This window comes from Erinaceus europaeus, chromosome 12 (assembly GCF_950295315.1).
Source record: "Erinaceus europaeus chromosome 12, mEriEur2.1, whole genome shotgun sequence".
In the NCBI taxonomy this organism is placed as follows: domain Eukaryota; kingdom Metazoa; phylum Chordata; class Mammalia; order Eulipotyphla; family Erinaceidae; genus Erinaceus; species Erinaceus europaeus.
The window spans coordinates 97307652-97328227 of record NC_080173.1 but is presented as its reverse complement, the minus strand read 5'-3'; the positions used below and the strand labels follow the sequence as shown (position 1 = coordinate 97328227).

Here is a 20576-nt window from a genome sequence, read left to right as displayed (position 1 = left end):
TCTTTTTCTTCTTCTTTGACTAGTCTATGTGAATCTTAAGGATATACAATCTACCACAAGGGGGGTATAAATCTACTCTTTCTTCTTGTGCCTCTGGTATTGGGCTTTATATTTTCTTCTCCCTAAGTTTACAGAGAGACATGGAAATATTCTTTGAGTGTGTCAGTGTCTACGATTTTCATAGCCCCTCCCCTCCTGTTCTCGTACAGAAAAGTGAGTGGCTCTGTCTGAACTGCCAAACTAAGCGGCTGCTGGAAGGTAGCCTGGGAGAGCCGACGCCCCTGCCGCTTGCCTCACAGCAGCCCCCTGGAGGGAGCCCCCAACGTGCACCTGGAACGGCCCCTCAGAAACAAAAAGGGCCACAGGGGCTGGGCCAGCCGTTAGGCCCAGCACCTGCCAAGGCCAGTCCCCCACCCACCAAGGCTAGCACCCAAGCTAAGCCCCTCAGGGCGGCGGAACCCATCAAGACCCCAAGTAGCTCCCAGGAGAAGAAGACAACAGTCCCAGCGAAAGCTGAGCCCATAACAAAACCACCTCCAGAGACTACTCCACCCCCTGGGCCTCCTAAAGCAAAGGCAGGGATGCGGAGGACTGAACCTGCTACCCCAGTCGCCAAGGCCACTCCAGAAGCCCCCAAGGGCAGGGAGGCAGAGGTCAGTCCCTTTGACTTCTTGGGGACCCAAGCCCTCAGGCAAATAGTCTAGGGAAGAGGAAGGTTTTGCTTCCCTGAAGGGCTGGGATGCAGGTCTGGGGTGGGGGGCTCAGTAGAAGCAAAGTCCAGGAAAGTAAGCTTACTTACTGTAGTTGAGAGAAATGGAGTGGGTGGTAGCCTGGCTCTCTGGGTGGGAGGTGGAGATACCCTTCCCCAGGATCCTGGAGTTGACAGAGAAGCCTGACCCCCCCCCCCCCCCGCCCATGCTGTCTGTCATGTGGAGTCACAGTCTGCTTTTCACCCTGCTACAGGAGCTGGTGGGCAAGCCTTACTCTCAGGACCTGTCTCGGAGCCCACAGAGCCTCAGCGACACGGGCTATTCCTCCGACGGTGTTTCTAGTTCTCAGAGCGAGATCACAGGCATTGTGAAGCAGGAGGTGGAACAGCTGGACAGTGCAGGGGGGACAGGACCACACCCACCCAGCCCCACCAAGCTTCACAAGGTGGGGAGCAGCGTGAGGCCCTCACTGGAGGCTGAGGGCCTGGCCCCTGGCGGTGAGCAGAGCAAGAAGCCACCCTGCAGCAGTGGTGGCGAGGACCAGAAGCGGAGGCCCCATTCCTTGTCCATCATGCCAGAGGCCTTCGACTCTGATGAGGAGCTGGAAGACATCCTGGAGGAAGAGGAAGATTCTATGGCATGGGGGCACCAGAGGGAGCAGCGGGACACGGCTGAGTCCTCAGATGACTTTGGCAGCCAGCTGAGGCACGATTATGTGGAGGACAGCAGTGAGGGCGGCCTGTCCCCTCTTCCGCCCCAGCCCCCAGCCCGGGCAGAACTGACTGACGAGGAATTCATGCGACGGCAGATCCTGGAGATGAGCGCCGAGGAAGATGACCTGGAAGAGGATGAGGCTGCCTCCTCCAGGCACGGCTTGGCTAAACACAGCACCCAGAAGGGTGGCCCCCGGCCCAGGCCTGAGCCCAGTCAAGAGCCAACAGTGCTGCCCAAGAGGCGGCTGCCCCACAATGCCACCACGGGGTACGAGGAGCTGCTCTCCGAGGTGGGCCCGGCAGAGGCCGCCGACGGCAGTGGGGCGCTGCAGGGTGGGCTCCGCCGCTTCAAGACCATCGAGCTCAACAGCACGGGCAGTTACGGCCACGAGCTAGACCTGGACCCGGGCCCTGACCCCAGTCTGGACCGGGAGCCTGAGCTGGAGATGGAGAGCCTGACGGGCTCTCCTGAGGACCGTTCCCGCGGGGAGCACTCCTCTACGCTGCCAGCCTCCACGCCCAGCTACACGTCAGGCACCTCTCCCACCTCCCTGTCCTCGCTGGAGGAGGACAGTGACAGCAGCCCCAGCCGGCGGCAGCGGCTAGAGGAGGCAAAGCAGCAGCGCAAGGCCCGGCACCGTCCCCACGGGCCCCTGCTGCCCACCATCGAGGACTCCTCAGAGGAGGAGGAGCTGCGAGAGGAGGAGGAGCTGCTGCGGGAGCAGGAGAAGATGCGGGAGGTGGAGCAGCAGCGCATCCGCAGCACGGCCCGCAAGACCCGGCGCGACAAGGAGGAGCTGCGGGCACAGAGGCGGCGCGAGCGCTCCAAGACGCCCCCCAGCAACCTGTCGCCCATCGAGGACGCCTCCCCAACGGAGGAGCTGAGGCAGGCGGCTGAGATGGAGGAGCTGCACCGCTCCTCCTGCTCTGAGTACTCCCCCTCCCCGTCCCTGGACTCAGAGGCAGAGGCCCTGGACGGTGGGCCCGCCCGGCTCTACAAATCAGGCAGCGAGTACAACCTGCCCACCTTCATGTCCCTCTACTCGCCTACCGAGACTCCTGCGGGCAGCACCTCCGCCCCCGGTTCCGGCCGGCCCCTCAAGAGCGCCGAGGAGGCCTACGAGGAGATGATGCGGAAGGCCGAGCTGCTCCAGCGGCAGCAGGGCCGGGCGGCATCGGGCCGGGGGTCCCACGATGGCCCCTCGCAGCCCGTCGGCCCTCGGGGCCAGGGCTCCTTTCAGTACCAGGACTCCGCAGAGCACAACTACGGCGGGGCTACTCAGACGGCCTTGGAGGGCAGCGCTGGGCTCGGAGCAGTGGTGTACCGGGAGATCCTGCAGACGTCCCAGAGCATTGCCCGCATGCGTCAGGCCTCCTCTCGGGACCTGGCCTTTGCTGAGGACAAGAAGAAGGAGACGCGGTTTCTGAACACCGACAGCGCGTACATGGACCCGATGAAGCAGAACGGTGGTCCGCTCACCCCTGGGACCAGCCCCACCCAGCTCACTGCCCCTGTGTCCTTTTCCACCTCCTCAGACGGCAGTGGAGGCCGGGTCATCCCTGATGTCCGAGTTACTCAGCATTTTGCAAAGGAGCCTCAGGACCCCGTCAAACTGCACGGCTCTCCGGCCTCTCCCGGCTCCGCCTCCAAGGAGGTAAACGCACCCTTCTCCCAGGGGGCCGGGATCCCCGCCACCACCGCCACGGCTCCCTGTCCAGCTGGCCTGCCACGAGGATATATGACTTCCCCTGCCAGCTCTGAGCGCAGCCCTTCACCATCTGCCCCGGGCCGTGGCTATGGACAAGGCCCAGCCACAGCAAATTACGGGTCCCAAACAGAGGAGCCCCCCCTGGCTCCCGGTGCACGGACTGCCCGAGAGAAGCCCCTGAGTGTGAGTGACGGTGAGAGTGGTGTGCCCCAGCCCTCCCGGGGATATTCCTACTTCATGGGCTCCAGCCCACCGCTCTCCCCGTCTTCTCCCTCAGAGAGTCCCAAGTTTGCCCCTGGCAAGGTGGGCCCAAGGGCCACAGCAGAGTTCTCTACGCAGACGCCGAGCTCAGCCCCTGCCTCAGACATGCCACGGAGCCCGGGTACCCCCATCCAGACACCCATGGTGGCTCAGGGTACACAGACACCACACAGACCCAGCACCCATCGCCTGGTGTGGCAGCAGGCCTCTCAGGAGGCCCCCATTATGGTCATCACGCTGGCGTCAGATGCCTCCAGCCAGACCAGGATGGTTCATGCCAGTGCCTCCACCTCCCCAGTGTGCTCACCCACTGACAGCCAGCCCACCACCCACAGCTACAGCCAGACAACGCCACCAAGTGCGTCCCAGCTCCCCCCAGAGCCGCCCGGGCCCCCTGGCTTCCCACGAGCACCCAGTGCTGGTGCAGACGGGCCCCTGGCGCTGTATGGCTGGGGTGCCCTCCCCGCTGAGAACATCTCCTTATGCCGAATCTCCTCCATCCCTGGAACATCCAGAGTGGAGCCAGGCCCCAGGCCTCCCGGCACAGCTGTGGTGGACCTGCGCACAGCTGTCAAGCCGACACCCATCATCCTAACGGACCAGGGCATGGACCTGACCTCTCTTGCTGTGGAAGCTAGAAAGTATGGCCTTGCCCTGGATCCAGCCCCAGGTTGTCAGTCAACTGCTGTGCAGCCCTTGGTCATCAACCTTAATGCCCAGGAGCAGACCCACACCTTCCTCAGCACTGCCACCACCGTGAGCATCACCATGGCCTCCTCTGTGCTCATGGCTCAGCAGAAGCAACCTGTGGTCTATGGAGACCCCTTCCAGAGCCGACTTGACTTTGGTCAGGGTACAGGTAGCCCTGTGTGTCTGGCCCAGGCTAAACAGGTGGAGCAGGCTGTTCAGACTGCCCCCTACCGAGGTGGGCCCCGGGGAAGACCCCGGGAGACCAAGTTTGCCAGATACAACCTGCCTAACCAAGTAGCGCCTCTGGCCAGAGGAGATGTTCTGATCACCCAGATGGGGCCCACCCAGAATGTCGGCCTCAAGTCAGGCCCAGTGCCAGAGTCTGGCACCGACCCCCATCGGGCCACCCCTCCAGAACTTCGGTCACATGCTCTGCCAGGTGCCCGGAAGCCACACACAGTAGTGGTCCAGATGGGAGAGGGTGCAGCAGGCACTGTGACCACACTGCTCCCAGAGGAGCCCGCGGGTGCCCTGGACCTCACTGGCATAAGGCCAGAGAGCCAGCCGGCCTGCTGCGACATGGTCTACAAGCTCCCTTTCGGCAGCAGCTGCACAGGTACCTTCCACCCCACCCCCAGTGCACCTGAGAAGAGCATGGCAGATGCTGTTGGCCCACCGGGGCAAAGCGGTGGTCCCTTCTACAGTTCTCGAGACCCTGAACCTCCCGAGCCCCCCTCCTACCGGGCCCAGGGGGTAATGGGGCCTGGGACTCAGGAAGAGCAGAGGCCCTACCCACAAGGCCTCCCTGGAAGGCTGTATTCTTCCATGTCTGACACCAATTTGGCTGAGGCTGGTCTCAGCTTTCATGTGCAAAGACTTGGACAGCTCTTCCATGGCCCTGGACGGGACTCGGCTATGGACCTTAGCTCGCTCAAGCACTCCTACAGCCTGGGTTTTGCCGACGGCCGCTACCTGGGGCAGGGCCTTCAGTATGGCTCGTTCACAGACCTGCGTCATCCCACAGACCTCTTGGCCCACCCCCTTCCCATGCGGCGCTACAGCTCAGTGTCAAACATCTACTCGGACCACAGATATGGCCCGCGAGGAGAAGCAGCGGGCTTCCAGGAGGCCAGCCTGGCCCAGTACAGCGCCACCACCGCCCGTGAGATCAGTCGCATGTGTGCTGCCCTTAATTCTATGGACCAGTACGGAGGGCGGCGTGGCAGCAGTGGTGGTCCTGACCTCATGCAATATCAAGCCCAGCCCGGGCCTGGACTCAGACCTGGGCTTCTTGGGAATCCCACCTTCCCAGAGGGGCACCCAAGTCCTGGGAACCTGGCCCAGTACAGACCTACAGCAGGTCAAGCAACAGCAGTCAGACAGCTGCTGCCGTCCACAGCTACTGTGCGTGCTGCCGATGGCATGATCTACTCGACTATCAACACCCCGATCGCCGCGACACTGCCCATCACCACCCAGCCTGCCTCAGTACTGCGGCCCATGGTTCGCAGTGGCATGTACCGGCCGTATGCATCTGGTGGAGTAGCAGCCGTGCCCCTTACGAGCCTGGCACGTATGCCCATGATTGCTCCCCGGGTTCCTCTGGGGCCTCCGGGAATGTATCGGTACCCTGCGCCAGGCAGATTCCCCGCCGCCCCCAGTGTGCCACCTGCTGATGGTCCCGTCTACCTGGGGAAACCTGCCACTGCCAAGGCCCCAGGGGCCGGGGGCCCAGCAAGGCCAGAGCTGCCAGCTGGGGCTGCACGGGAAGAACCTCTTTCCACAACCACCCCTGCGGCCGTCAAAGAGGCCCCGGCCCCCGCCCCGGCCCAGCTGACCGGTCCAAAGCCACCAGGGGAGGCTGCTCCAGGGGTCATCAGCGGGGCCCTCAGCCGGCCAGGGCTCGAGAAGGAGGAAGCGTCACAGGAGGAAAGGCAGCGGAAGCAGCAGGAGCAGCTGCTACAACTGGAACGAGAGCGGGTGGAGCTGGAGAAGCTGCGGCAGCTGCGGCTGCAGGAGGAGCTGGAGAGGGAGCGCGTGGAGCTGCAGAGGCACCGGGAGGAGGAGCAGCTGCTGGTGCAGCGCGAGCTGCAGGAGCTGCAGACCATCAAGCACCACGTGCTGCAGCAGCAGCAGGAGGAGCGCCAGGCTCAGTTCGCTCTGCAGAGGGAGCAGCTGGCACAGCAGCGCCTGCAACTGGAGCAGATCCAGCAGCTGCAGCAGCAGCTGCAGCAGCAGCTGGAGGAACAGAAGCAGCGGCAGAAGGCCCCCTTCCCCGTGGCCGGCGAGGCTCCTGGCCGAGGGCCTCCCGCAGCTGCTGCTGAGCCAGCTCAGAATGGCCAGTACTGGCCACCCCTGACCCACACGGCCTTCGTTGCCGTGGCGGGGCCTGAAGGGCCGGGGCAGCCCCGAGAGCCCGTGCTGCACCGCGGTCTCCCCAGCTCTGCCTCTGACATGTCACTGCAGACGGAGGAGCAGTGGGAGGCGGGCCGCAGTGCCATCAAGAAGCGGCACTCTATGCCTCGCCTTCGGGATGCCTGCGAGCAGGAGCCGGGGCCTGAGCCCTGTGTGGTCAAGAGGATCGCAGACAGCAGCGTGCAGACCGATGATGAGGATGGCGACGGCCGCTACCTTCTGACCCGGAGACGCCGCACACGGCGGAGCACTGACTGCAGCGTGCAGACCGACGACGAGGACAGCGGCCAGTGGGAACAGCCGGCGAGGCGCCGCCGGTCCCGCCTCTCCCGCCACTCGGACTCTGGCTCGGACAGCAAGCATGAAGCCTCGTCAGCCACGGCCGCTCTGCGGGCCATGAGCAGCGTGGGCATCCAGACCATCAGTGACTGCTCTGTGCAGACGGAGCCCGACCAGCTGCCCAGGGCCTCTCCGGCCATTCGCATCACGGCTGCCACCGACCCCAAGGTGGAGATCATCAGGTACATATCGGCACCAGAGAAGACGGGACGGGGGGAGAGCCTGGCCTGTCAGACGGAGCCAGACGGACAGCCCCAGGGAGTGGTCGGACCTCAGCTGGCAGGGCCAGCTGCCATCAGCCCCTACTTGCCTGGCATCCAGATCGTCACCCCAGGGCTCCTGGGCAGATTCGAGAAGAAGAAGCCAGACCCCTTGGAGATTGGCTACCAAGCCCACCTGCCCCCAGAGTCCCTCTCACAGCTGGTCAGTCGGCAGCCTCCCAAGTCCCCCCAGGTCCTCTACTCGCCAGTCTCACCCCTGTCCCCACACCGGCTCCTGGACACCTCCTTTGCTTCCAGCGAGAGACTGAACAAGGCTCACGTGAGTGCCCAGAAGCACTTCACGGCCGACAGTGCTCTCCGCCAGCAGACGCTGCCTCGCCCCATGAAGACCCTGCAGCGGTCCTTGTCTGACCCTAAGCCCCTCAGCCCCACCGCCGAGGAGTCTGCCAAAGAGAGGGTCTCCCTCTACCAGCAGCAGGGGGGACTGGGTAGCCAGGTATGGGCACAGGGGCTGGTCCAGGGTGGGACAGGCTTCTCCACCTAGCCTGGGGAAGGGGCTTTACCTGGGGTGGGGATGGAGTCACATCCGGATTCAGAGGCCCTGAGGAAGGAGTCAAGGAATAGACCTTCTTCCTTGAGCATCTGGTGGAGGCCACAGCCTGGCAAAACTCTCCCAGGCAAATGCATACATATACACAGACCCCTGCAGCCAGCCAGCCAGCCAGCCACGCACCCTGCTGGAAGCCTGTCTCCTTAGCCATACCTCGAGTCCCCCCCAACCCCTACCCCTGCCTCACTACCCCCCATTCCAGGTCCCCTCAGCTTCCCATTCCAGTCTGAGCCCTCCTGCTCCAAAGCTCCACTGTGGATGTTTCCTGAGAAAATCAGTACCAAAGGCTGACAGGGCTACTTCCCAGCCCTGCCTGGCCTCCGTTGCCCTCTAGGAAGCCCGTGACCCCTGGCCCAGCATTCAAGGCCTGTCCAGAGGGGCTGCAGTGTGCTCTCTGCCTCACCCTGTCCCCTGCCCTGACTGGCCCACAGTAAGTCTATTTACACACCTGTCTGCATCCCTAGCTAGGGGCTCCCAGCGCACAAGTGTACTGTTAGCTCTAGCATTCATGGCCAGTGACGGCCTGGGTCAGTGAGAAGTGATCTACGTGGAGGGGAGGTGGCAGAGGACATGAGTGTCAGACTGAGGGGCAGGCTTTTCCTGAAGACTCCTGGAGATTTTTAGGCAGGTGAGACAAGACAGGATGGGCATTTGAGGAAACGTCTGGCCAAGTGTGAGCTGGTAGGCTGAAGACAGCCTGGTGCTACGGAGAGGGAGCCAGAGACATTGCCAGCTGTACGTGCCCATTTTCTAGGGGTGGCCCCAAGGGGTGGGGCCCGGGGGAGGTCTACACATGATGGACTCGGGGAGAGGAGAGCCTGCCTGTGTGGGTCAGAGTAGGGGAGGCCAGGCAGGACGGAGAGACAGGTGGTCCTGGATCCAGGCTCCAGTGAGCACAGAGATCCTGCCGGCATCCATTGTGTGCAGTCAGAGTAATGGGCCCACCCCTCACTGAGATGGGGAGGGAGCACACTGTCTCTTTCTTCATGATGTCATGGTAAGAGCACGTGGGACGATTTTACCTGGCATGGTTAAAAAAAAAAAAAATCAGAAGGTGATGTCACTTCCCAGTGTATTTTGAGGATTTGCGTGACCCAGATCATTCTGGAAAGGATGGGAGCTAGAGACAGGAGGAGTAGCAAAACTTTGGGCAATGTGAACCTTCGAGCAGTGGGGAGCCTGGGAAGGTGAGGAGACTGCCACAGTGGGCAGTGTTAGGACAGCTCGGTCAGGAACGCAGCAGGAAGGAGGTCTGATGAGACCTAGGTGGTGTGGGCACCCCCACTCAGCACTGGGCTGACCGGACGTGGAGAGAACATAGCTGGGGGGGGTCAGCAGAGGGTAGTGCTTGGCAGCAGGAGAGGGGGCAAGCTTCTGGATTGCATGTCACTTTCGAGAGAAGATCAGGAAGTGAAAAAGAAAAGAATTCACTCGGGAGAGTGCAGTGGTAGACTTACAGATACATGCACCCTCCCGTGATCCTCTAAGAAGCCTCAGGACAAGGCCCACTCCACTTCCGTCCATGAGCTGCTAGGGCCCAAACCTAGTGCCAGATCTGTACTCTCACCTGGCACACACACTGCGAGGCAGACGGGGGCCAGCATCTTAGGAATTTGCAGAGCTCTCAGAGCTACTGCTATAGGCCAGGCCAGTCCTAGAGCCCAGCATGGGGAAAACGTGAGGCTTCTGCCTCTGCCCTAAGCTTGTACTTCCCAGAGCTCCAGGAAGAAGGAAGGAGAAGGCCTATGAAATCCTGTTCCTTCCCTTGAAAGCCAGCAGGTGGGCAGGCTAGGCCTTAAGACTGATTGTAAACTAGGGCGCGTATAGTGTGGAACCCAGCCCCTGCCTCAGCCCATACCAGGGCTTGTCCACCCTGTGCCCCCACCAAGTCACCCACACCTTGGGTCTCAGTGCTGCCACCCTTCCCTCTGTCTCAGGTGTCGGCGCTGCCACCCAACGGCCTGGTCCGCAAGGTGAAGCGGACACTGCCCAGCCCCCCTCCAGAGGAGGCTCACCTGCCCCTGGCTGGCCAGGCCCCCCACCAGCTGTATGCAGCCGGCCTACTGCAGCGTGGGCTGGCGGGGCCCCCCACAGTCCCTGCCACCAAGGCCAGTCTGCTTCGGGAGCTGGACCGGGACCTGCGGCTGGTGGAGCATGAGTCCACCAAGCTGCGCAAGAAACAGGCAGAGCTGGACGAGGAAGAGAAGGAAATTGACGCCAAGCTCAAGTACTTGGAGCTGGGCATAACGCAACGCAAAGAGTCTTTAGCCAAAGACCGGACGGGCCGTGACTACCCACCCTTGCGTGGTCTCGGCCAGCACCGTGACTACTTGTCGGACAGCGAGCTCAACCAGCTGCGGCCCCAGAGCTGCGCTACGCCGGCCGGCCAGTATGCAGACTTCCCCGTCACCGCCTCCGTCCCCACTGCCCTCCTGCAGCCCCAGTTCCCACCTCCAGCCCCGCAGAACGCCGCGAGCAGTGGGGGGCCGACTCAGAACGGATTCCCAGCCCACCAAGCACCCACCTACCCTGGCCCCAGCACGTACCCAGCACCCGCCTTTCCTCCCGGCACCAGTTACCCAGCTGACCCCAGCATGCCAAGCCAGCAAGCTTTCCGTCCCACCGGCCATTACGCGGCTCAAACGCCCGTGTCAACCACACAAAGCACCCTTTACCCAACCCCAGCTGACAGTCGGGCCCCCCACCAAAAGCCAAGCCAGACAACACTGGCTGACTTGGAGCAAAAGGTGCCCACCAACTATGAGGTGATTGCCAGCCCTGTCGTGGCCACGTCTGCAGCTCCGTCTGAAACCAGCTACAGTGGGCCAGCAGTAAGCAGCAGTTACGAACCAGGCAGAGCCCCCGACCTGGCCCGGGCCAGTGACCGGAGCGGTGTGAGTCTGGGCCCAGCTCCCTCCTACACCCCCGACTCACACTACACCAGCCTGGAGCAGAACACCCCTCGGAACTACGTGATGATCGACGACATCAGTGAGTTGACCAAGGACAGCGCCTCCGCTGCTTCTGAGAGCCAGCGGCTCGAGCCCATGGGACCCAGTGGCAGTGGTCGTCCAGCGAAAGAGCCTGGAGAATCAGGTGTCCTCGAGGGGCCTACACTGCCCTGTTGCTATTCCAGAGGGGAAGAAGAATCCGAGGAGGACTCCTACGACCCCCGAGGGAAGAGCGGCCATCACCGGGGTGTGGAGAGCAATGGCCGACCACCCACCACCCACTACTACGGCGACAGCGACTACAGACACGGAGCTCGAGCAGAGAAGTACGGTCCGGGCCCCGCGGGACCCAAGCAGCCCTCCAAGAGCCTGGCTCCAGCTGCCGTCCCCTCTAAACGCAGCAAACACCGCAAGCAGGGCCTGGAGCAAAAGGTCTCCAAGTTCTCACCCATCGAGGAGGCCAAGGATGTGGAGTCAGATCTGGCCTCCTACCCTTCCCCTGCAGTCAGCAGCAGCCTGTCCTCGCGAGGAAGGAAGTTCCAGGAGGAGGTCACATACGGGCTCAAGAAGAACGTGCGCGAGCAGCAGAGGTACTATGGGGTGTCCAGCCGGGACCCCGTGGAGGAGGGTGACCGAGCGCACAATGGGAGCAGCCGCTCCCGGGTGGCAGCTGCCTACAGTGGGGAGAAGCTTTCCAGCCATGACTTCAGTGGTCGGAGCAAGGGCTATGAGCGGGAGCGGGAGGCCGTGGAGCGACATCCAAAGGGGGGCCCCAAGCCCTCATCCCTGGGAACGGCCCACAGCCGGGCCCGACCCCCCATGCGGAGCCAGGCCTCTGAAGAGGAAAGCCCTGTCAGCCCCTTGGGGCGTCCTCGTCCTGCTGGGGGCACCATCCCTCCTGGGGACACCTGTCCACAGTTCTGCTCCAGCCACTCCATGCCTGATGTCCAGGAACATGTCAAGGATGGACCACGAACCCACGCATATAAGCGTGAGGAGGGCTACATCCTGGATGATCCCCACTGCGTAGTTTCTGACAGTGAAGGTAATGGCTGCTGGGGGTGACTTCTGCAGGGCTCAGCCCCTGGGGGGCCTGGCTGCCTGTGGGCCCTGGTCCCCAAGATGTCCCAGTAGGCTCTGCTGCAGGGTGCCCACCTGCCTGCTCTCCCGCACCCTGGCCCTCGTTGTGGGAGGGGGGGCTGGGGGCTGGGGGCCGAGGGCTGTGCTTGTGGCTGGGGCTCCCCCCTCTAGTTTCTTTGCACGGCTTCAGCTGGCCTCCCCTGAAGCCGGCCTGGAGGCTGACGCGGTTCTGTTTTTGGTCTCTGAAGCGTATCACCTGGGCCAGGAGGAGACAGACTGGTTTGATAAGCCCCGGGATGCCCGCTCTGACCGGCTCAGGCACCACGGGGGCCACGCCGGCTCCTCCTCCTCCCAGAAGCGAAGCCCCGCCAGGCACAGCTACCATGACTACGATGAGCTGCCCGAGGAGGGCGCGTGGCCGCATGAGGAGGGAGGTCCGAGCCGCCACGCTTCGGCTAAGGAGCACCGGCACCACAGTGAGCACGGGCGGCACTCAAGCCGTCACACTGGTGAGGAGCCAGGCCGGCGTGTCGCCAAACCACATGTTCGAGACGTGGGCCGCCATGAGGCCCGGCCTCACCCTCAGTCCAGCCCTGCCCCTGCTATGCAGAAGAAGGGTCAGGCTGGGTACCCCAGCTCTGCGGAATACTCACAGCCATCCCGGGTTCCCTCAGCATACCACCATGCCTCTGACAGCAAGAAGGGCTCCCGGCAGGCCCACTCAGGGCCTGCTGCTCTGCAGCCAAAGCCAGAACCCCAGCCACAGCCGCAAGGTCGGCAGGCAGCTCCAGGGCCACAGCAGTCCCAGCCACCACCATCCAGGCAGACGCCCTCGACGACAACGTCACGCCAGCCACAGATGCAGCCGCAGCTGCAGCAGCAGCAGCAGCAGCAGCAGCAAAGTCTTGGCCCACAACCCCCCCAGCATCCCCCTTCACAGGCTCGACTGCAGCAGCAGGGCCAGCCGGCCGCCCGGGGTCCGGCGCCCGCTGCCAGCCAACCGTCGGGAAAGCCTCAGCCAGGTCCCACAGCAGCCACCGGCCCCCAGCCCGCAGGACCGGTAAGCAGTGCCGCAGCGCATGGACCCTCCCCAGGGTGGGCACTTGGCTGCAGTGTGGGTGTCCGTCCTTGTCCTGGGCTGGGACAGTCAGTGGGCAGTGTCTCAGCTGTGGTTTCTGTGTTGCAGCCACGGGCAGAACAGGCCAATGGCTCTAAAGGCACAGCCAAAGCGCCCCAGCAGGGGAGGCCTCAGACCCAGCCACCACCGGGACCTGGACCTGCAGGTGAGTGTGCCCTTTGATGCCCTCAGCTGTGGCCCAGCGTACCTGGGCTCCCTCTCCCTGCGCCTACTTACAGGCACCCTGTGCTGCCCGGAACCATATGCCCTCACTGCTCCCTGAGAAGGCGCCCAGTGGGATGCAGACCTACCTCCCCGGAGGAAAATGAGCTCGGGGTTAGACTGAGTCTTTGGGGTTTCCAGTACTGGGGCCTTGGCTCCAGACAGAGAAGCTGGCAGTCTACTGAGCACCAGGCTAGGGCCTTGCCGTCTTACTCGTCCCTTGCTCCCCTCCACCTCTGTCCTGCTTTCTCTTCCTTGTTTGCCCTCCCCTCTCTTCCTTTACTTTCCTCACTTGCCTTTTTTCCTGCTTCAACCCTGAAAGCCCAGCTGAGTAGAGTTCATAGTGGTGACTCCTTTCCACCAGGTATGAAGACCGGAGCCAAGCCTGGAGGGACCCCGGGGGCTCCTGCCGGCCAGCCAGGTGCTGAAGGGGAGAGTGTGTTCTCCAAGATCCTCCCCGGAGGCGCAGCAGAGCAGGCCGGCAAACTGACGGAGGGTAGGTGTCGCCTGCAGCCAGGTCCGTGGTGGGCGGCTGCTGCGGAGCCCTGCTCTGGCAGACCGGGTCTGGAGAATGGCCTGGTGCGGTCACCTAGGTCAAGGCTGACCCAGGGCGCACTGGCTGGAGGCTCTTAGATAATGCCAACTGTCAGTTTAAGCCAAAGTGGCCCTCTGCCGGAGTCTGGCCCAACTCCTGATGCCTCTGTCCTTTTTCTACCTCACAGCTGTCTCCGCTTTTGGCAAAAAATTTTCCTCATTCTGGTGACCATGTCCTGCTGGGTAAGTATGAGCCCCCGTGGAAGGCCTGAGCCGCTTCCAGGGGCAAGGAGGCTCCAAGTCCTGACGGGTCCTCTGGGAGCAGTCTGACCTCTAGCGGCAAAGGGCACGACCGGAGTTGCTGTGTCCCCTTCCTTAGGGTGACAAGAGAAAAAGAAAGGAGCCAGTGCACAGAAGCCCCAGCATTGGACCAGTTAGTTAGTTCAGTGCAGGCCCCTCAAGGGAAGCCCAGGTCACCGCTCCCACCCCCAGGGCTCTTGCAGCTAGGACCCCTGGAAAATAGCTTCAAGCCAAACTTCCTCCGTACACGCTCCACAGGCTTCTTTGAAGACATGAAGGGAGATGATATCATTGCTGTGGAAAAACCTCTGGAGTCAGAGGCCTGGGCCCAGCTCTGGACTCTGCGTATAACAGTGAGTGTCATGGTCAAGGTGGGGGGGGGGAGGTGCTAAAAGGCCAGGCCTGACTGACCGCACCCCCTCGAGCCTCCCCGAGAATTAGGAGAGGCATGGTGGGCTTCTCGGAGCTGTGTCAGGCCCAGCAGCTACCCTGGAGGCAGAAGCAGTGGAGGTGGCTTGGAGGACTCAGAGAGTGACTTCAGGGAAGCCTCTGGCAAAGACAGCCGTCCACACTGGGAGCCTCATGCTGGGCACTGACTTGAAGCTGTCCTGTGGTGGCTAGGCCCCTTTCCTGAGGCCTAGTCCTGATGACCTTGCTCCAGCCAGTTGGGAAATTCAGAGTTCCCAAATCCTGCAGTGCTTAGCAGCCCTGGGCACAAAACCAAGACACCACTAGCTTTACACACCAAGCCAGTGGCCTGCAAGATGGGAGGAGAGAGAGGACAGGGTGTCATCCAGACAGGCAACCTCAACCCAGAGAGTGTGTGGGGGCCAAGGGTGGCTCTGTCTTGGCTGCAGTGGCCAAGGCAGGATAAGAAGCCTCCTCCTGGAGGCGCACAGCCCGCCTCCGGGGGGGGGGGGGGGGGGGGGGGGTCAGGAGAAGGCGGGGCTTCGTCTGCCATGGTGGGAAGGGCATGGGATACATCCCTCCCTCTGCAGGAGTGTGTGTGGCGGGGCCTGGCCTTAGCAAGTGCCGTGGGGCCGAGGAGCCTGGTCTAGAGAAAGTGTGAGTCAGGCTGGTGGGGATCAGGACAGAGTGCGGGCTCTGCCCAGGGGGCGGCACAGCACCCACGGAGACTGATGCCAAGATGCGATGGGTGAACGTCAGACACAGGCCGAAGGTCAGTGGGCCTAGAACCACAGTGAGGGGAGAGGCAACGGGGATGACACGTGAGGAGTGGGCGCCGAGGGTGGAGTAGTGAGAATCCTAACGTGTTCCAGTTCCAGCGGCCGTACTGAATTCTTCCAGCTTTCACCCCAACACAGTAGGCTCCCTGCCACTTTTCCACTCAGCTGGACATTGCTCTGAGTTTCCCCCAGACAGATGTGAAATAGAAAGTCATACTGAGTAGGAAGGAGAGGCAGCCTGTGGGTCAGGTGCATGGCAACACCCACCTTGAGCTTAGAGCTGGGATGTGGTCACTGGGGTTGGCGTGTTGCTACTTGAACTGCTGTTACAGGACCACGGCTGGGCCACAAGGCTGCTAGCTTTTTTAAAAATATTTATTTATTTATTCCCCTTTTTTGTTGCCCTTGTTTTTTATTGTTGTAGTTATTATTGTTGTTATTGATGCGTCGTTGTTAGATAGGACAGAGAGAAATGGAGAGAGGAGGGGAAGACAGAAAGGAGGAGAGAAAGACAGACACCTGCAGACCTGCTTCACCACCTGTGAAGTGACCCCCCGCCCCAAGGTGGGGAGCCAGAGGCTTGAACCGGGATCCGCATGCCGGTCCTTGCACTTTACGCCACCTGCGCTTAACCCGCTGTACTAGCTCCCGAGGCAGCTAGCTTTGTCATCAAAGGAGTCGCCCTAAGGAGTCGGGCGGTAGTCGCATCGGGTTAAGCGCAGGTGGCACAAAGTGCAGGGACTGGCATAAGGATCCCGGTTTGAGCCCCCGGCTCCCCACCTGCAGGGGAGTCGCTTCACAGGCGGTGAAGCAGGTCTGCAGGTGTCTATCTTTCTCTCCCCCTCTCTGTCTTTCCCTCCTCTCTCCATGTCTCTCTGTCCTATCCAACAACATCAATAATAACTACAACAAGGACAACAAAAGCGGGGGGGAGAATAGTATTAAGAAAAAAAGTCTCCCTCAAGTTCTGGAACTTGGCTTGTGACTGGGCCAAGCAGTCGGTGTTCCTGCAAATGGCCCTCTCCTGTTGTGTCTTACGGCAGTACCAGAAGTGGGCTGGAGACGTTTTCTACTAAAAGTGACGTCTCCCTCACTCGTAAACAAAACACAGTGACTTGTGTCATCTTAAAGAAACAGCATTGCCCCACCAACCTGATTCTTCTTTTGTCCCCGTCCTCTCTGTGAGCCCAGACCTGCTGAAGTCTCGGGTGGGGGGTCTTGGGGTCTCGTGGCCAGGGAGAAGCCAGTTCTCTGGCATTCAGCAGACAAGGGGTGGGGGAGCAGGACGACTGTCCACAATTCTTGACAAAATACTCCTTTCTTTCTTTCTTTCTTTCTTTCTTTCTTTCTTTCTTTCTTTCTTTCTCCCTTTCTTTCCTTTTCCTTCTCTCCTCCAAGCATCTACAATCTGGCAATGCCTTGGCCCAAAGACTCACACCAGGTGGGACATGGGCTTTCTTGAAGACAGGAGGTCCAGCTGCCCGGGTGAAGCATCTGCTGGACAAATGGGACCACTGGCTCGGGGACCTCTGGCTGCTCCCAGAGACGCTGCTCTCCACAGGGCACCACCATCAAGGCGCAGCTGCTGGCCAGGGGAGGCCTCCCCAGACTACAGCGCCCTTGCTGCTCGTCCCACGGCCGCCTCTGCAGCTTGGCCAGCCAGGTCCCCATGCGTTATACACAGAGTTGAGGTGCACGCTGCCTGTTTCTGACGGATGCCACCCTCCCTCCACAATGCCAGATGTTTTTCCACAGCCTCAGAGAGGGGCTTTGACTGAGGGCTGGGGGCCCTGGGCTCCATTTCCTTCACATTCCAGCTGGCCCGGAACCCTCTGTGGCCACAGGCCCTGCCCCCTCACCCTGGCTTCTGTGGGTGAGAGCAGAGCAGACATCCACGTGGCTAGTCTGGGCCTGGGGACCGTGACAAACATTAGGACCTAACACTGTCTCATCGCTCAAACGAGGCCATAGCACCGAATAGCAGCGTGGGCACCGGCTGAGACTTCTCCCAGCCCATGCGTGGCAGTTGCCAGCACAGCTGCCACCCCCTTGAAGCCATCCCCCCTCCCAGCCATCATCAACCAGCCAGCTACTCGTGTGTGCACCTGGAGATTTCTTTGGCTTTTCATACCAGCCTTAATCATTTCAGTTTGATTTACATGTATACCTCATGAGCATTCTTCTTTGGGTTTCTCCTCCTCCCTCCTCTTTGCTCACCTCCCCGCCTCTCCCCTCCACCACCCCCTCCCTTGTGACTGATGCTTCGGTTTCCTCTCTGCTCTGCCCCTGGTCAGCACGGGGGATGTTGACTGAGAAGCAATAGGGGGCGGCAGGCCACCAAGAGCACAACCCCGGGGCGAGGCCTAGGGAGGCCCCCCGCCCACCTGTTTACTGTACACTAGCAGTCCTTCTTAAGCCATCACAGGGGGTGTGCTCAGAGCAGAGCGGCCAGGCCCAGCGTCAGCCATCATCTCCGTGGTGGGCTGGGCAGCATTCCTCGCCAAGGCCCTTCCCGTGGGGGCCTCCTCCATCTTGGGCACAGCCACAAGTCTCATCTCTAATGTTCTATGCAATGAAATATAAACCCTCAAAGACAGCTGTTAATATTTAATAAATTCCACGTTATGTATAAGGAGTTAATTGCAAACGTGCAATTAAGAAACCAGATAGATATGCTCATATCAAAGCCCCGCCCCCGCCCCATGTGTGACGCCCTCAGTCTGTGGCATGTTCGGCCTGTGGTAGGACTCGCTGCTGCCAGGGGAGCCGCCGCCTGTCCCGCAGCATGCACGGCTCGCAGCCTCTTTGCACGACTTCATCCATTTGAAACGCTCGACCCCCTTGCTCAGAGTTCTTTTTGCCTCGGAACCTCTCCTTCAGGGGCGCATCTAGCCTAGCTGACTTCTGCAGAGCTAGCGAGGACCTGCCAGAACTGTTGCGTGAGTCAGTCAGGTCGCAGGGGGCAGGGCGAGGCCCCACACGCCTGCTGCTTTTTCTGACAGACACGCAGATGGAAGGGAGCCTGCACATGGCAGGTTGTGTGAGGGTCCTGAAGGTGTGCTGCAGGCGTCCCATCTGCAAGTCGCTCCCCCTCTTACCTGAGCCCTGAGCCAGAGGTACCTGGCTACCCCTTCCCAGCAGAGAGAGAAAGAGAGGGAGGAGAGGGGGAGGGGGAGGGAGAGGGAAAGGGAAAGAGAGAGAGAGAGGGAGAGGGGGGGGAGAGAGAGAGAGAAAGGGGGGAGAAGTGTCAAGGGCAGAGCCTGACCTGGTTCGTGGGCCCCCAGCTCCTGACCGCACCTGCCCCAAGCCTCTGCTTTGCGATGAGGGTGCTCAGATCTAGGCCTGGGGAGGGTCACCGACTGCTCAGGAAAGGCAGAGCCTTTGGCCTGTTGGCAGATAGCTGGCAATGCCATCTCAAACCAGAGCAAGTGCTCACTGCCGGCTGCTTTTCTGGGGAAGCTTCTCAACAGCAGAATCAGAGGAGGTCCCATTGTGGCACTCTCCACACCTATCCCAGGACCTCAGCCCCCTGCCCGACCTGTTGCTGGGCCTCTGTGTCAGCTTCTCTAGGACTGAGTGCAGCCAGCAGCAGCCCAGCCCCTTGAGGCCCAGCCCCTCCAGAGCCCTGGCTGCGTTTCTCAGGGGTTCACGTTTCCCGTGCTCTCCTGTCAGACCTGCATAGCATTTCAGAGAGGGCCCCTGACCACCGCAGCCATGTGACAGGAGACTAGTCCTCTGTGTTGGGCCTGAGATTCTGGCCAAGCCGAGATCTAGCCCTCACCTACCCCACAGGGCACCTGTCTCATCGCAGAAACCAGGCCTGGGATGTAGGAGGCCATCTGAGCAAGGACTGAGGGAGACCACTGCCAAGCACCCCCAGCCACCCAGGGCCAGGTCTGTGTAAGGACTTGGGACGCCAGCACTGAAGGTCAGGCAGGGGGGCAGGAGCAGGGACAGGGCATGGAAATGACAGGTGGTGAGCCTCCCTCCAGCAGGCCTCGTCTCAGGTTCTAAACAGGTGACTTCTCAGTGAGTTTCCTTTCTGGCCACACGCTCTGAGTTTGAAGTTCCTGCCATCTGCTACTCCCCACCCCCAAGCCACCCAACATAGCCACAAGACATGTTTGTACCTTGTGGAGGTGGCTGGAACAAGGCCTTGGACCACGGGTGTCCTGGTCCTCGTGTAGATGCAGTGGCGGCTCTGGAGACACTGTGGCCAGTAGCATGAGAGAGCTGCGTCTGGTGCCTTGAGCAGTGGAGAGAATCAAGCACATGTCCAGATGGTCAAGGGGCCTCTGGGTTATGGCGCAGGCCTACTCCACACCCTCGGCGTCAGGAGCCTGGAGCGCACTGCCTCCTCTGCCTGCTCCAGGACCAGTGTGCTCAGTGCTACTCTGCCCTCCCCACTCTCCACTTGGTCCTGGGCAGACTGTAGTTCAGGGCCCACACAAAAGGGCAGCAGTGGCAGCAAGAATGGTCTGTTTCCTGGAGCCTGTGGGGGAGCTTTCCCAGCACATCCTTTGCAACTGGCCCTTCCTCTGCCCTCTTGCCCATCCCCTCTGTAAATACTTGTCATTGTGAACTCCAACAGGGTCGGAGCAACAGGCCCAATCAATCGAAACTCCTCAGATGTCAGCTCCGTCTCCCTGGGCATACCAGCTCTGCTGTCACGTGCATTGGGGTGGCACTACAGAAGCACGGAAGTCTGGAGATACTGGGTGTGCGTGTGCTGTGTGTGTGTGTGTGTGTGCGTGCGTGTGTGTGTGTGTGTGTGTGTGTGTGCGTGAGTGTGCGTGTGCGTGTGCGTGTGCGTGTGCGTGCCTGCCTCATTCAGCCTCTGGGATCAAATCGCTCCTTCTCTCCAAGTGCAATGCCTTAGAGAGTGGTGGCCGCTGAATGTCTTTCCTCTGCTAGCTTCCACATCTTGTGTTTGCTTTACCCTCCTTCCTTCCCCTCGCTTCCTTCCTTCCCCTCTCTCCTTCTTTATCTGAGGGGGGAGAGTGCTGTACAGTCAACCAAACAAGTTTACAGTTGTAAGTGCAATGACCCGAGTCCTCCACATGACCTTGTGAATTGTGTGCCGTCCTCCTGTGCTCTGTGAGAACTCGTGGAACTCAGTGTCCCTCCCCCTGTATTGTGACAAAGTAATTCTGTGGTACCAGAATAAAAGGACTTGATATAAACTACGTACAGGTGGTCTCTGGGATGGTTTCTGACATGGAAAGTTAAGCCGTAAGAGCATACCTCAGATTCATGACAGTCCCGTTTATTCACAGTTAAAGGGGAAAGGGTGACTGGGCCAGGTGCCAGAGGGCTCTCAAGAGCAGGACACGGTGCACGGCGGAGCCCAGGACCGGGTCCACAGGGTCCTTCCAAGGGTCGATAGGTCCTCCACTGAGGGCCCCAAAGCAAGCCCCAATATGAAACAAGAAAGAGCAGCTAGTCCAGTGCACAGACTGCTGAGGGGGCAGGGCCTCCACACCAGCTCCATGTCAGGCCTTTTTCTGGGGCCAGCTT

The 20576-nt window shown here is 61.0% G+C and overlaps 1 protein-coding gene across 3 annotated transcripts in view; it reads left to right on the top strand.

The window, feature by feature from the left end:
• Positions 1-20245, top strand: part of BSN (bassoon presynaptic cytomatrix protein) — a 117476-nt gene extending 97231 nt beyond the window's left edge. For 2 of the 3 annotated variants that reach the window (XM_060204685.1, XM_060204684.1), the window contains 8 exons: positions 964-7554; positions 9606-11664; positions 11948-12759; positions 12886-12982; positions 13403-13534; positions 13761-13815; positions 14131-14225; positions 16458-20245. In XM_060204685.1, the coding sequence (XP_060060668.1) occupies positions 964-7554; positions 9606-11664; positions 11948-12759; positions 12886-12982; positions 13403-13534; positions 13761-13801 (9732 nt within the window). In that variant the 3' untranslated portion in view covers positions 13802-13815; positions 14131-14225; positions 16458-20245. Of the gene's footprint in view, positions 1-209; positions 654-963; positions 7555-9605; positions 11665-11947; positions 12760-12885; positions 12983-13402; positions 13535-13760; positions 13816-14130; positions 14226-16457 lie in introns of all 3 variants that reach the window. The other variant, XM_060204686.1, reaches the window with a different exon arrangement.
• Positions 20246-20576: the final 331 nt, after the last annotated feature.